Source organism: Apteryx mantelli, chromosome 2, assembly GCF_036417845.1.
Source record: "Apteryx mantelli isolate bAptMan1 chromosome 2, bAptMan1.hap1, whole genome shotgun sequence".
Lineage (NCBI taxonomy): Eukaryota > Metazoa > Chordata > Aves > Apterygiformes > Apterygidae > Apteryx > Apteryx mantelli.
In genome coordinates, this window is record NC_089979.1 from 95,176,647 (window position 1) to 95,190,843 (window position 14,197).

The 14,197-nt window shown below is 37.6% G+C and overlaps 1 protein-coding gene across 1 annotated transcript; it reads right to left on the reverse strand.

The window, feature by feature from the left end:
* Positions 1 to 1,831: 1,831 nt before the first annotated feature.
* CAVIN4 (caveolae associated protein 4) lies at positions 1,832 to 14,020 on the reverse strand. The gene is made up of 2 exons (XM_013957723.1): positions 13,437 to 14,020; positions 1,832 to 2,494 (listed from the first exon to the last, which is right to left on the reverse strand). The coding sequence occupies exons 1-2, from the start codon at positions 13,845 to 13,847 to the stop codon at positions 1,835 to 1,837; spliced, it is 1,071 nt and encodes a 356-aa protein (XP_013813177.1). The 5' UTR covers positions 13,848 to 14,020; the 3' UTR covers positions 1,832 to 1,834.
* Between the last annotated feature and the right edge of the window lie 177 nt (positions 14,021 to 14,197).

Sequence of the window (14,197 nt, forward strand, 5' to 3'; positions counted from 1 at the left end):
ATTTGTCCCGGGAATCGATCTTCTAAATGTTGTTGCAAAAAGGTTAACATTTGCTGATCAAAGGTACCTTGGCGTGGCCATCGTTCCACTGCTGACTCGTCTTGAGTAACAAAAGGCCAGTCTTTTTGACATAAGGTTACTGCGCACTTTTTGGATAACCCTACAGTTCCTTCTGTATTTTTCCAATGTCCTAACAACTCAGCCAAGGGCATTCCCTTGGGCACTGTATTTCCCATTACAAGCGTCTTATGTTGATCAGACTGTGCCTTAAACCACAATTGCTTTCTCATTAGGACTTGAACCTAACCACAAATTTCTAATTTAACTTTCCAGGACTTGAACCTAACAAACTCACTTTCAGGGACTTGAACCCCACAATTTGCCTTCTGCTAGGACTCGAACCTAACAAATTCACTTTTAGGGACTTGAACCCTAAGACTTATCCTTTACCACAACCCTCTCAGCCTGTTAAAGACAACTGCTTAAGATTCAGTTAGCTCACAAAGGAGGAAGCAATTCCTAGGGCAAAACGCCCTTAGCCAGCTTTGGAATGCCTCATCTTCCATAAGCCCATGAATCCCGCAACAAATTCCCGGAGTCCCACCAGAGTCGCCAAAACTGTTACGAAAATATCATATACTCACTGGGTCTCCAAGAGTCTTAACACGCTGAGTTGAGAATTCCCTGTTTAATGCTTTATTTAAGTAACAGCTCGAGCTGGGTGCCTCAGGACCCCCCCCCCCCCCCATGGAAAATTCCCTGGATATTTATACCCCTACAGTCTCAGTTACCCATCCCTCATATGATCGTCTGATCCAATAGAAATATCAGATCTGAGGTCTTCTCACTCTCCATTGGGTATCTTCACTGTCTCTGGGTGGGATTAGCTTTCTTCTTTCCTTGAGGTTACAGATAAACAAGCCATGTGGTGATAGCCCAATGGGTTCCAGAACTTTCTAGTACAAACATGCTTAACCATTTTCTAATCAGCTAGGCCTTAACATTACTATTAAATTGCTTAACAATATCCCTGCCTTTCTCACAATTGCGTTCTGGTCTTTCCAAAACATGAACATGTTCTAATTCTCTTTTTCTCCTGCTATTCCATATTTAACTTGTCTTCTGCTTGTTTAATCTTGTTCCATAAGAGCAGAAAAATGCATTGCTAAACCCCATCATTCCTTCCTCTTTCAGAACTCTGGAAATAGTCTTTATTCAATTCAGGCGCTTCTCTTTTCCACTGAGAAAAAACACTATTTCCTCAGAAATCTATTGTTCCTGCTGCATTTTGTCACACCCTGGATAAAGCAAAAATTTCCTTCTACTGCTGTTTCAGTGAGGGCCCATGAAAGAAAAGATTTTTATAGCTGCATGGACACCTTTTGTAGTTCTTCCTTCTGCTAATATGAAGTAATACCTTGGTTATTGTTTGTTTTCTGTTTAGAGGGTTTGGTATAAGATAATGGAAAATGTTTTTATACTGTTGCACATAAAACTAAAGAGAATAATTAGGCTGTTAAGTGAATACTAAATCAATCTTAAAAGTACAGCAGGCTTCCATCTCCCTTTGATGTGCAATCATAACTTCCATTTGGGATAATGATAGCTATTGGTGCACATCAAGAGAGAAAGGGAGCCCCTTTCTTAAATTTGCATGACTTCTTGTCTTTTTGTCAGGAAGAGAACACTACAGACACACATGTAAATGATAGAAGAACACATACATATTTTCTGAAATAACAAAGATTCACACATTTTTCTAAAACTGAGTGAATCTGTACTGTGTTCTCTCTTGTTCAGTATGGATAGTGTGGTACGTATGTTAATTTATTTCTTATGCTGATTGCTTTAAGTCTAGTAGGGGGATATTATCTCCTCCTCCTCCTCCTTCTTTTCCTTCCTGTTTAAAACTGATTTCTGGGATTGCCTCTCCTTTTTCAGCTGACTCAGAATCACCTTTTGTTTCACTGATCTTGTCTTTCTTTATCTTAGTAGTCACTCCTGTGTAAGAGATCTCTTCAGTGAAGGGCTCTGCTGCTGCAGTCGCAGAAGCTACGTGCACACCACCTTCCTGAATTCCCTCCTGACCTTCAGCTACTGTTCGTTCTTTATTTTTTTTATGGATTTTGAATGTCTCCCTCATTGGGGCAACTTGTGAAATGGTTTTCTTGAACCTTATCCCAGATTGCTTCAGTCTCTCTCCTGACTGCCTGATCCTCTCTCTCCTTTCAGGGGTCACTATTCTAGTTCGAAGTCTGTTTACTTTCTTTCCAAAATTTTGTCTTGTCTTTTGGATATTTTCCCTTGAAAATGCCTTTTTGATATAATTTATGCGCCTCATGCCTGATTTCTTGAAATGGGTTGCTTTGCTTTCTTCAATATAATATTCTTCATCAGAAGACAGATCATCAGGTGGGAAGAAATCATCCTCTAGATTTTCACCTCTTGTCCTCTCTTTGATAACAGAGAGAGATGAAGGACACTCGGTTTCCTCCTGTGAATGAAAGCACAGAGTCATCTTCCTGCAAATGTATTTTAAAAAGATGGTGATTCAAGCATTTTGTTTGTTGGCTTGTAGTTAATTAATACTGACAGCTGAAGTATAATATTGCAACAAAGCAAAGTAGGCTTGTACCATCATATGTGATCTATACTGAATACAAACAGCTGGAAGAAACCTTTGAAAAATTTTGTAAAAACATTATACCTAAATAAAGATTTATTTTCACTATATTTCTACCTGTAAATAATGAATGCCACGGTCCAATGTTTACTGTCTCCTAATGGTTTTCAGAGCAGATGCGTCCAGTGTATGTTTTTTTGAAGCTGATCTGCTATTCTGAGATTGGATCTACATCCCTTATTTCTCATCAATAATAGTAAACATCCTGTAGGACAAAATAGGCTTTTATGCTTATATCAGCAGTACACTCTACAAATGAGTGCCTTAGTGATACCTGTGGCTTCTTCCTTTTGATGTCATTAAGACAGCTGCACATTTTTAACTAACTTGAACTTAGCAAACATTTCTGTTGCTGCCCAAAAGGGGATGGGCCCCAAAATATTATCTTATATTTGTTGGCTCAACAGGGGGTCAAAGTCAGTAAAGGAATGAGATGTCATCCAGTAAACCTAATGCCATACAATTTACTCTGCACCTGAACTGGTGCCTGAGGTGAACTTTACTTGTTCCATTTAGAAACGTATGCATGGCCTAGACCAAGAACCTTTCTTGATCAGTTTGTTGGTGGCCTATATGAGTAGGCAGTATTATATATTTATAATTAAAAAAAAAGGAAGAAAGCTTGTGGTAATGAAAGGATTCAATATTATGATCTATCTGAACAGAGAGAATCTCTTAAGAGAATTAATCCCCTGATCTGAAGACTGTTGTCTGCATAGATATTATAAGTTTGTGGTCAGAGTCAGTGAGCCAGCCCATGCTCACGCAGATGCTTCTCTGCCAAGAGGACCAGCTGTTCAGGTGCAGATGCATACAATGCATAAAACTTTTTGTGAGTTGTTTCCCATTTGTCAAAACTGCTTCAGCTGATTTCTGGGACCTGTCAGTGCTTGGGCTCTAGCCTTAGTATTAATCACTTAATACAGAGAATAGGAGAGATATTAGAAGTTGTGAACCCATGAAGAATACATTGGTCTTACTGTATGTTTTATTGTGAACTGACTTCCCTACAGGAAGGCATCTGTCATTTTTCATGATGACTCATCAGTAGCAGGTCATGTTTAATTTTATTTTACAGAATACTAGTAATATGTAAAATAAAATGCATTAAGCCATTTGGCAGCTAAAGCCCACTTAAGAGTCTATCATCGTGTTTTGGCCTCATTAAAAATCCTCTGGTAAAGTAGTTGTTAATGCTTAGAAAAATTAGGGGCAAATTAGTTGCATTGATTACAGCAGAATGTTATTTAACTCCTCTGTCAAAATCAGCAGGAACAAAACTACAACACTTTGTTAATAATCATCTTCATTAACATGTGCAAATTAACATTAATTATATAAAGGCTTTTATATATAAACATAATCCCTTCTTTTCTGCAAATGAACCAAAACACAGCTGGATAATAATTCCTCAAAGTTTGTAAATTATAGCCTGCTCCTTCAGCTGTAAATTGTAACAAAAATATTTCCATAATAACTACTCTGAAATTTCAGTGCATACAGGAATGCATACAATACTTTCAAAAAAGAGAGGAAGTAGAGAGACTGTTTTCTAGGCAATATTTAGGTTGTGTCTGTCTTTGGAAGAAAAGAGCATATTCATCTGTACTTTTTGTCTGATTGCCAGCTCTTTTATATATCTAGCTTTACAGTCTATTAGCTGAAGAAGGGAGAGTTTTAACTTTCATATGCTTGTATTAGAATAAAGACTTATGAACTATAACATATGAGATGAAGGTCTTCTAGACAATGCTCAGAATTTAGAGCTGCAGGTCTTGAGGAACATTTTCATTCTGCTAGAGACTCTGAGAATGATCTTTGCCAAATCTCTGATTTTCTCTTTTTCCTTGGTTTCTGCAGAAACAAATGTAGTAAGGCTAAAAATTAGCTTAAAAGTTTGTATCTCTTCTCAAGATTCCTGGATGGAAGATGTTACCAAAGTGGAAAATATTAGTGAACCTGGCTAGTATGCCATAATAAAAATACAATAATTAGTCTCAGTAGGAGACCTTCCTTTCTGGCCCTTCCCCCTCCCCCCAAACATTTTCTTATCAGTAGATATCAGTGGGGTAGAGAGAAGATAGAAGCTCATCCTTCCTAAAGCCAGGGCACTACTTGTTAGCACTAGGTGGGGAATTCATGGAGCTGAAGCATATAGCTACCGGCTTGTTTATAGTCTCACTAAAACCAAAGACAAACCACCTACTGATTTCAGTTGCACAGGACAAAGCCCTAAACCAGGTGACAGCATTCCTCTAACTTGAAAGCAGATAGGACTGAAAACAGCAGGACTGGGCAGTCCCAGCTGGTGGGAGGGTTAGAAGGAATTGAGTAATAGGTGGCACTTCTTGTAAAATTTACTTAAAATTCTACATAAGCATTTTGCCAGAAAGGGCTCATATCTGCCACCACCACTTCTCTGGAGGGAAGGGAGGATATCTTAGCTGAATTTGTCAGTGTTCAAATAAAATGAGGTCAGGAGATTATTTCACAGTAAAAGGTCATGCCAAACAGATTTTTTTTTTTAAACCTGATTTCCTGAGGAAAGAGGGTTATGCAGTCATGTGGTCTGTATGTTGGTTAATACAATGGTTAGCTATTCTGTTTGCCTTGCCTACCTGCAAAAACAAAGGCATGCACCTACCAGAACCAAAAACGTAGGAACAAAGCTGTGGAAGCTGAACGTTCCCCTTCCCTTTCATCATTCCTCCTGGATGGAGCACCCTGCAGAGGGTGCTCACACTGTTCCTGTTATGCTGATATGATCTCCTGAAAACTTAGTCCAGCAGACAGCAAACTCAAAATAGGTTTAAACCTTTCAAGGCAAAGCAATTATTATTTTTTTTCTCCTCCTCCAGAAAAAGTTCAGGAAATGAGTGAGATAACTGGTTCATTTGGGGGTTGTGTTATTTTTTTGTACAAAAAGATGTAGCCTACATGCTCACATTATCAAGCTTCTTGAGTCTTACCACTGCTCAACCTCTGCTAAAACTCTCAAACATTTTTTCTACCAATTTGAGAATGGAGCTGGAGATCTTGAACACAAACAAACTCACTCTCTGCTGAGGAACTAGTTGTGTTATGAATCATTTGTTTGCCTTCCCAGTTGACATTATGCATAACAAATATGCTATCAGATCTTGTAATTTGCTTGGAAAGCTGGACTATATAGCATGTTTTCTCCAGGTGATAGGGCTTCTGCAAGAGGGTGAGGTTATTATGAAGGGGAAGGGGAGGGGGCTGGGGAAGAAGTAAATTAGGTGTTATGTTGCTGAAACTGGAAATATTTTGGAAGGAGGCATGTGTGTGGAAAGAAATGAGGTCTGGGAAGAGAAAGACTTCAGGTTATGCAGTACCAAGGGAAGGACTGAAGGGATTAAAATAGTAAGGGAGAAATCTGGACACCAGATTCTGGGGTAAGAAAAATGGAGATGGATAATGTGAGCATGTATGCTACACTTTTTTTTTTTTTTTTTTTTGGTACAAACCCAACACCACCTCCATACCAACCATTTGTGTCACTCGTTTCCTGACTTTTTTTGGAGGAGGAGAAACAAAAATTGTTTTGCTTTGAAAGGCTTGGGTCTATTTTGAGTTCAGATGAGCAGAAAGAGAAATAAAGAGGACACAAAGCTGTAAGGAATTTGGTTAGAGCCATTGCTTAAGAAACAACTTTAACAAACAAAACTAATGGTACAATGTCATAATACAACAGTCATACAATTCAGGACTGCTTGCTACTGCTCTTGGCACAGTAAGTATGCTAAGAATGCATTTTAAAACCAAACTTCGCCTTTCCTAATTTTTGAGTATTAAACTTTTAAAATATGCCTAGCCAAGTTTTTAAGGGCCTGGCTGAAAAATACAAAGTAAACACATGACTAAACCTCAGCTTTGAGAAGGAAGGCCAGCACTACATTGATTTGAACTGAGGGCTCTAGGGACAATGAATATTCAAACTCAAATGTTTCTAACCCTAGGGCCATTTTCCCAAGGAAATGTGACTGCATCACTGTCATTTGCTCCCTCTGCTCCCATTTCAATTTAATTCATGATTAGAAATTTTTCAGAGGGCTGTAGTCTGTCCTTCACATGGGCCTTTTTCAGTGCAAGCTTTTCATTGGCTGCCAAAATTCTGGCTTTTCTGCATCCACATGTGAAGGTGCTGACAAGATTATGGGCACTATTGTCATTTTCCTGGGCTCAAGGAAGGAGCCACAGCAGTAGAATTTTTCTCATGACAAGGTGTTTATAGAAGGAGGCTAATGCACCTGATCCTTAAACTACACAAAGCATAAGATGCAGACTGTTTTTCAACTCACAAAAAAATTAAAAATAATAGATAATTTTAAATGTGAGAATACCCATAATCAACATTGAGAATCTTAAGGTGTCAATGCTCAGATAATTGAAAACTGCAAGGGAAAAAAATACATGATAACTGTGCCTTCACAGTCATTTTCTTCTCATCATTGGGCAAGGAAAGACGGGAAATGGCGGAGCAAATTGTTCAGAGATGTCTCATGTACTTTGTTATAGTTGTCTTCTGGCAAAGATAAGGTTGGTTCTAGTAGCACCTTTCTCCCTCATTGCTGAAACGAAGAGTGAATAATTCAGGAAGCTCCTGGAAGAGGAATGTCATGCCTTTGGCTAGGTCAGTGAGGCTGTGCAGAGGAAAAAAGGTTATTTAAAAAGTTCCTCCAAAGACTAGATAATTAAAGCTCCATTCTGTATCTTTGTAAGCACAGATGGGATCGATAAATAATAGCAGCAGTGGTAATATTCTTTCTAAAAGGATGTGTTGTTAATTTAGAGTCCACTGGATTTGCTAGACAAAGCAGTGGTATAACGTCACTGTACACCAGTGCGTAGGTGGTGTATGTTAACATGTTTGCTGATTATTTTAGTAATAATTTTAATATAATATCCATTTAAAAATCAAAAAGGGATATAAAGGCATTTTAATGGCTGTGGCCTTGTCCTAAGCCTATCCTTTTTTTTGGAACATGGATTCTGGGTATGTATTTCAAAGCCCAAACTGAGTTTGTAGAGTAGGCAGGGAGAGGAAAATAGAAGACATTGTCTTATGTGTAAAGTAAATGTATGCTAGAAATTCTATAAAGTAGTTTCTCATTCTCTTTGCAAATAGCTTCAAAGTATAATTCTGACATCCTTTAATAAAGATTATTATCAACTTCCAACTATTATCTAATTTCAATTAAAACTTAAGAACAATACAAATTTTTTAAATATAGAAAACCATAGCAGAGAAAATGAAACAAAACAAACAAATAAATAATTATTATGGCACCTTCAAGTGTAAAATTTACTTGAAAAATACATATACATACACACATACATATACACATATACATATGTATTAACCAAGAATCAAAATGTTCCTAGAGAAATTGCTCACACCAAAAGTAGAGATGAGAGACAGATGTCATTGTGTTGCACTGTTCAAAGGTCATGGAAGATGATCTTCAGCCTTGGGATGTGTGAGAGGAATATATAGGTGATGATTATCATAAGAACAGATGGGATTCATAAACACCTGATAATTCTGAAACAGTGTGCAAAACAGCAAATTGGTAATAGGCCACACAGTGTCTGATTTGCTGATGCTGTGGTGTCTATGACAACTGTGATGCAAATGACTGGGAGCATGTAAGCAGGAAACTGTATCAAGGCGATGTTAAAAAAAAAAAATCCCAGGAATTTGCATTTTAAATGAATGATTTGTTATGGAAACCAGCATCCAAGGTAAAACAGTAAAACATCTTGTAATTACTTTCTAAATCAATCCCAAACAGCTGATGAATAACCAATTACAAGTCATTCAGTACTTATTCTAACAGGTAAGAGTGAAGCTTTGTAAATCTCAAGTGTTCCCTTCATTTTTCTGCAAATATGTCACTTCAAAATCTCTGCCATCAAGCCAAAATCTGCTCAAATAGGAGAGAAATAGGATTATTCTGACTTTTCATTAAGTTCTCAAAGTGCATTTTAATAGCAATTTAGGTTTATCTTTGCCCATGGGTTCTAGCAGAAGGCTTTATCCAGACCTGTGTACCTCTAGGACTAAGAATCCATTTCTGGTTTCTTACCTGAATTATTTCATGGACAGTTTATACCCATTTCATCTTTTGCCAAAGTTCTTTACTGTTCTCTTCATCCCTGCCCCAGTCTACTTATAAATGCTAACCACAACCCCTTTCAGTCCCTTTTGCAGGACTAAACCAAACTAAGTCCTCCTGGTTTCCTGTCATTTGACAGGGCTTCCCATTCCTCTGATCATCTTGGTAGCCCTTTTCCAAACCTATTCAGTTTAAATTCACCTTACTTGAACATGGGTGATCAGAGCAGTACATCATATTTCAGATGGGTTCCAAAAGGTGTTTTGTACAAGGGTACTGGATACCTCTCTATCACTTCTGGAAATATCTTGCAAGACTGTCTTTCATATATTTAAGAGCCACGCCAAGTGAACTCTCAGTCAGCGTGTGAGCAATTAATATACCCTTTTTTGTGCTTTACAAATCATGAGGCCTCAGAAGACATACTAACAAAAAGAGTTTCTGCTAAGTACAGGATCTGCCACTGTGTACGCTTAAATTTCCATTACTCCAGCTCTAAAAATGATTCACTTTCTTGTCTATATTTCCTTCTCTGGACTAACAGCTCTTCATTTTGAGCATATTTTCTTAACATCCATCTTCTTCTGTGCCAACATCATTAATGAAAATATCATATGGTTGACAAAGTTGGTTTTAAAAGCAATCCCTTTTGCTTGTCATATCCTGTCACAAATCTCACTTCCCATTTCAGCACAGCCTATTGTCATTTGCTCTTTATCCAGAATATTTATGAGGTAAGCTATCACATACATAAAATTCAAAAAAAGTAAGATCTATCATGTTTCTGTGGTATAGAAAAAATAATCAAAAATGAGTTACCTAGTAAAATTTGTTCTTAGTAAACTATTTAACTCCATGGTGCTAATGATTCTGTTCTTCAGAACATTGCTATAACCCATTCCAAGCCTATCATTCCTATGTACTAGTGATATCAGATGAATGGTAATTGTTCAGATAAATTCCTCTGTCTTTTAAAAATCAAATGCATTGCATTTGCTGTCTTTCAGATCACAGTTACTCTCACAGTTTTTTCTCAGAATAGCTATAATTAAAACTCTTTGCCAAAGGATGGTGTGTTCTTATGTCAGGTCTTTTGGAATTCATTTTTGGAACCTTGTATCTTCAGCTCATTAAATTCTGACTTTCACTTCAGATGTGACTATTTTCAGATTATTGTCCCAATCTCAATCTCAGCATTTTTACAGTATAAATCTTCAAGCTGCAGAAGGGCAGTGGTCAGGATATAGCACAGCACACTTTTATTTTTATTTCTTTATACTTGAGTCACAAATGCAAGGCTTCTTCTATTAGTGCCTCACTATGCATGTGGTGGAACAGAGGGGAAAACAAAAACTGTGCTGTAGACTAGTCAAGCCCTAACCTTACTCAGTTTCTGACATGTCTGCTGTGACTGTCCACTAGTTTTAAATGTCAAACAGTAATGCAATAAATGCATGTGTCCCTTCAAAGGAATTTTTTACTAGTTTATGATGCATATGTATAGTAACACTACAAAAAAAAAAAAAATCCCAGTAACCTAACAGGGACTTCCTGATGACTGCACACTCACATTCAAAGAGGGGCTTGCAGAACATGCAGAAAAGCAAATGAAACAAGTTCTTTCAGTATTAAAAAGAAAAATTTCCTTTAATTTCTGAATAATTTAGTCAGAATGAGTTAAATTGTTAGCTGCTCTTTGACTGCAGAGAAATGACAGTTCCCACAGCTGGTTATTCAGAATAACCTGAACAGAACTGAACAGTGACCTGTACAACCTATACAGTACTTCGTGTTCCCTGCTATACTCTTAGGGCACATAGCACTTCAGGGTCAATGACCTCTCTAGAAAGTCTGAAGTAACTTGGCATTTTTAATCATGCAATCAGCCTGGGGAGGAAAGCATCCTGTGACCAAATCTTTTCCTCAACTACGTGGCCTTTTAGAAATGAATGATCTCTATTTCCCTAAATCATTATGGTCAAGGATGATCATTTTATCTATTTAATGGAAGGATATTGCCAACGCCTTTCATTATGGATGAGGTCTCCTGGGACAAACTCCTCCAGCCAATGATCCTTTTTAATCTGCCTATTCCCTCTATCAATGATATCCACTTAAAAAAAAATCATTAGGCTTTAATTGGTGTTCCCTTTCTCCTTGTATGCTGATGTTCTGGCAAAAGGTTCAAAACTAAAACTCACATGCAATGACCCACCTAAGTATTCTCCATTGGCTCCACACAGGTCATTGGCTCTATCACAATGTCCCACCTGGTTCATCAGAAAAATCTTGCTGCAGATGAGCTGTGACACACGACCACCAAGCAAACAACTTGGTTATGCTGAATTGTAAAATCTAGTGAAGAGAGTAGGTGCACAACATATTGATTCAGTAGTTGTTAACAGACTTCTCCTCATCGCAGCCAAGTCTCAGTCATTCAAGAATTGGCACTCCAACAACATGTTTACACTAATCAATAGTTTAGAAATTACTACACTCATGTGAAAGAGACTTGCCTGAGTATCTGTACATTAAAGCTTCAATATACTCTTGGCTACATAGTATGCGCCAGTTCTCATGGAGCAGTGTGATTATTATCTACCAGCAAGATATTTAATGTTATTTTCTATGGGCAGCAGCAGATTGCTCCTCCTCTGTGCTTCCCCCTTGAAAATGAGATGAGGGAGAAGGTTCTCCAGTCTCCTCTATGAAAGGGATGAAAGTTAAAGAGGACGCCATTCATTCTCTCATGTGGTTCTCAACTATCATAGAAGAGGAAGCTAGAAAGAGAGAAATCCAAAATGCTGCTTCCATTTCTGAAAAGTACCACCTAAGAATTAAATATATGGAACAGGATGCAGGTCATTCTTGTCTGACAAAACCAGCAGAGAGTACAGAAACTCCTGCTGAAGGTAATTTTTAGAGAAAGTATGCATCATGAAAGCTACCTTTTGTAAGAAGTAACTACAAATAGCAATAGTCATTCTTTATAGTGTGTAAATTCATTTCCACAACATTTTACTACATTTTTAAAAGAGTGATAACACAGGTCTTGCTAGGAGAAAAACTGGCATTATGTTATGAATACTTTCTTAAGAACAAACATTTTCAAAGCACTGACTCTACTGTAATCATTATGGAAAAGACACAACAATGAAATGGCATTATGCTAATAACCAGGGGAGTCAGAAATATTTATTTCCTTTAGCTGGGAAATGATTTACAAGGAAAAAGCAAAAGCACCTGTTTTCCATTCTATCATGATGGTGCAACTTGCAAAAATTGTAATAATGGGCCAAATTCTACCTGTACTTTCTCCTGAACATCCATAAAAAGTCATTCAGAAAAGCTGGGAGGCAGAATTTGACTACATATGTTACTAACATAACATTAAAGAGGTAACATTTCTACCTTCAGTTTTTACTTTTTTTTTTTTCTTCAGCTGTTTCCTCCCGTTACCAGCAAATGAAGTAGTTAAGAAAGCTAAATTATGCCTAGGAACTTGTCAGCTGTATACACTGGCAAATATTCTCAGTAAAAAAACACAGATCTATTCATGCGAGTAATGTTATATATGTACAAAGTTGCAAGATTAGGATCTAAGACTAGACAACGAGGGCATACTACATTGCTCAGAAGGGCTGATAATTTCAAGAATGCCCAGTGATGAATAGGACTCATTTGAATGAAGCCTTGGGGACTCACTGGTTTGAAGGAGAAACTATGATTCCAGAAAGCAGTTAAACACTTCCTTTCTCCCGACTTCTTGGAGAATTAGGAAGCAAATGCAGGATCAGATCATTAAACAAATAAGTTTTGCAGCACTAGCATGTGAAAAATCCCATGATCGGCACACAGATAACTGTCTATTTGTTTGGATGTAGGCAAGACAATGTCATTTCATGAAATGTCTCTTCAAATACAAACTTTTATAAGAATAAAGGACATCCTAGAATAAAGCTAATGAAAGAAAATATATATTTTGCTTGCCAAATTTGATTGGGAGACTAATGCTGTGTTAAGTTATTTCCAAAGTACAACATGCATAAGGACTGTTGGTGTAGTGAAGGGCTTGTGAGTCTGAGCTTTAGTTTGTACATTTACTGCTATAAATTGAGATAATGAAAAGAAAGTTGTCAGCATTACAAAGAGCCTGGGTAATGCTGCAAGTATATTTTAACCATATATTTTAAAATTAGTGTTAAAAGAAAGTCTGTGTTTCAGGGAGCCTACAAACACTTTTGCTGTTTGGACTTCTACCTAATATGGTGAAAAAAATAACAGACATGAATGTCAGGCATGGTTTGTATGACAAGATTTACAGTGCCTGCCTCACATTACCTTTCAGAGAGGCAACAAATAGTCCTTGCTGATCTGCAGTTAATCTTACACTACTGGCTGAGAAACCCACCAACACTAATAATAGACTGTGTGTACTGACACCAGTAGCTGTATGCTGAAAGACACTAAGAAGCAGAAATCAATGTGAAAGAAAGTATAAAACAGCTCCCATGTTGGACAGACTATCATTTGATTCATTAATCCACATTTATCAACAGCTATCAAGGAGGTGACAAAATTACATTGTTACAATAAATTAGATTCAGGGTTACCTGGTAGATTACAACCCGAAATTTGTTTTTTCTCAGCATCTCCTCTTGTTTTGCTTCAACCTTCTGTACATTCGCACTCTGCCTTTCCACACGTGCCCTTACTTCTTTAACAGTGGAACTAACTTTGTGGGTTTTCTCAAGCAACTTGTTAACTGTATAACCTGTATTGCCATGAGCTTGGGCAAGCTTTAAAATATCAATCTGTATGGTCTTGATTGCATTTTCCATCTCTCTGTGTCGCTCTTCTATTCTTTTCTGGCTTGCCTGCACACTGTCCACAATGTTGGCCACTTTATCCAGGACTGTCACAATTGTATAAGCTGCATCTTGTTCTTCTTCATCCTCTGTGACACTTGACAGACGATTTTGGTGGATTTTGTCAGCCCCCAATGTAATTTCATGGTGATCCATTTTGCCTCCCTTCAGTCAGGTCTTCAGGAGCTGAAGTTTAAATGTTACCCACAACAGCAGTTCAAATCCTATCAGAACAATTCTGGCACTTACTTACTGCAAGAAGTCAGCCTGACAGCTGGCTTCACTGGTGCTCAAAGTAGGGTGTGCAACTCCGCTCCTGGAGGTTGGTCAAATATTTATGACTACAAAATATCCACACGTGATTGTTCAGCTACTTTCAGCAATATGAAACCTCTAAAATTAGAAAGCAGTGTCTGGAAAGGAACACATATTTAAAGGGTCATGCTTCTGTACTGATTAAGTTGTTAGTGTTAATCCAGGAAAGTTAAGTAACTTATCAATTAGGC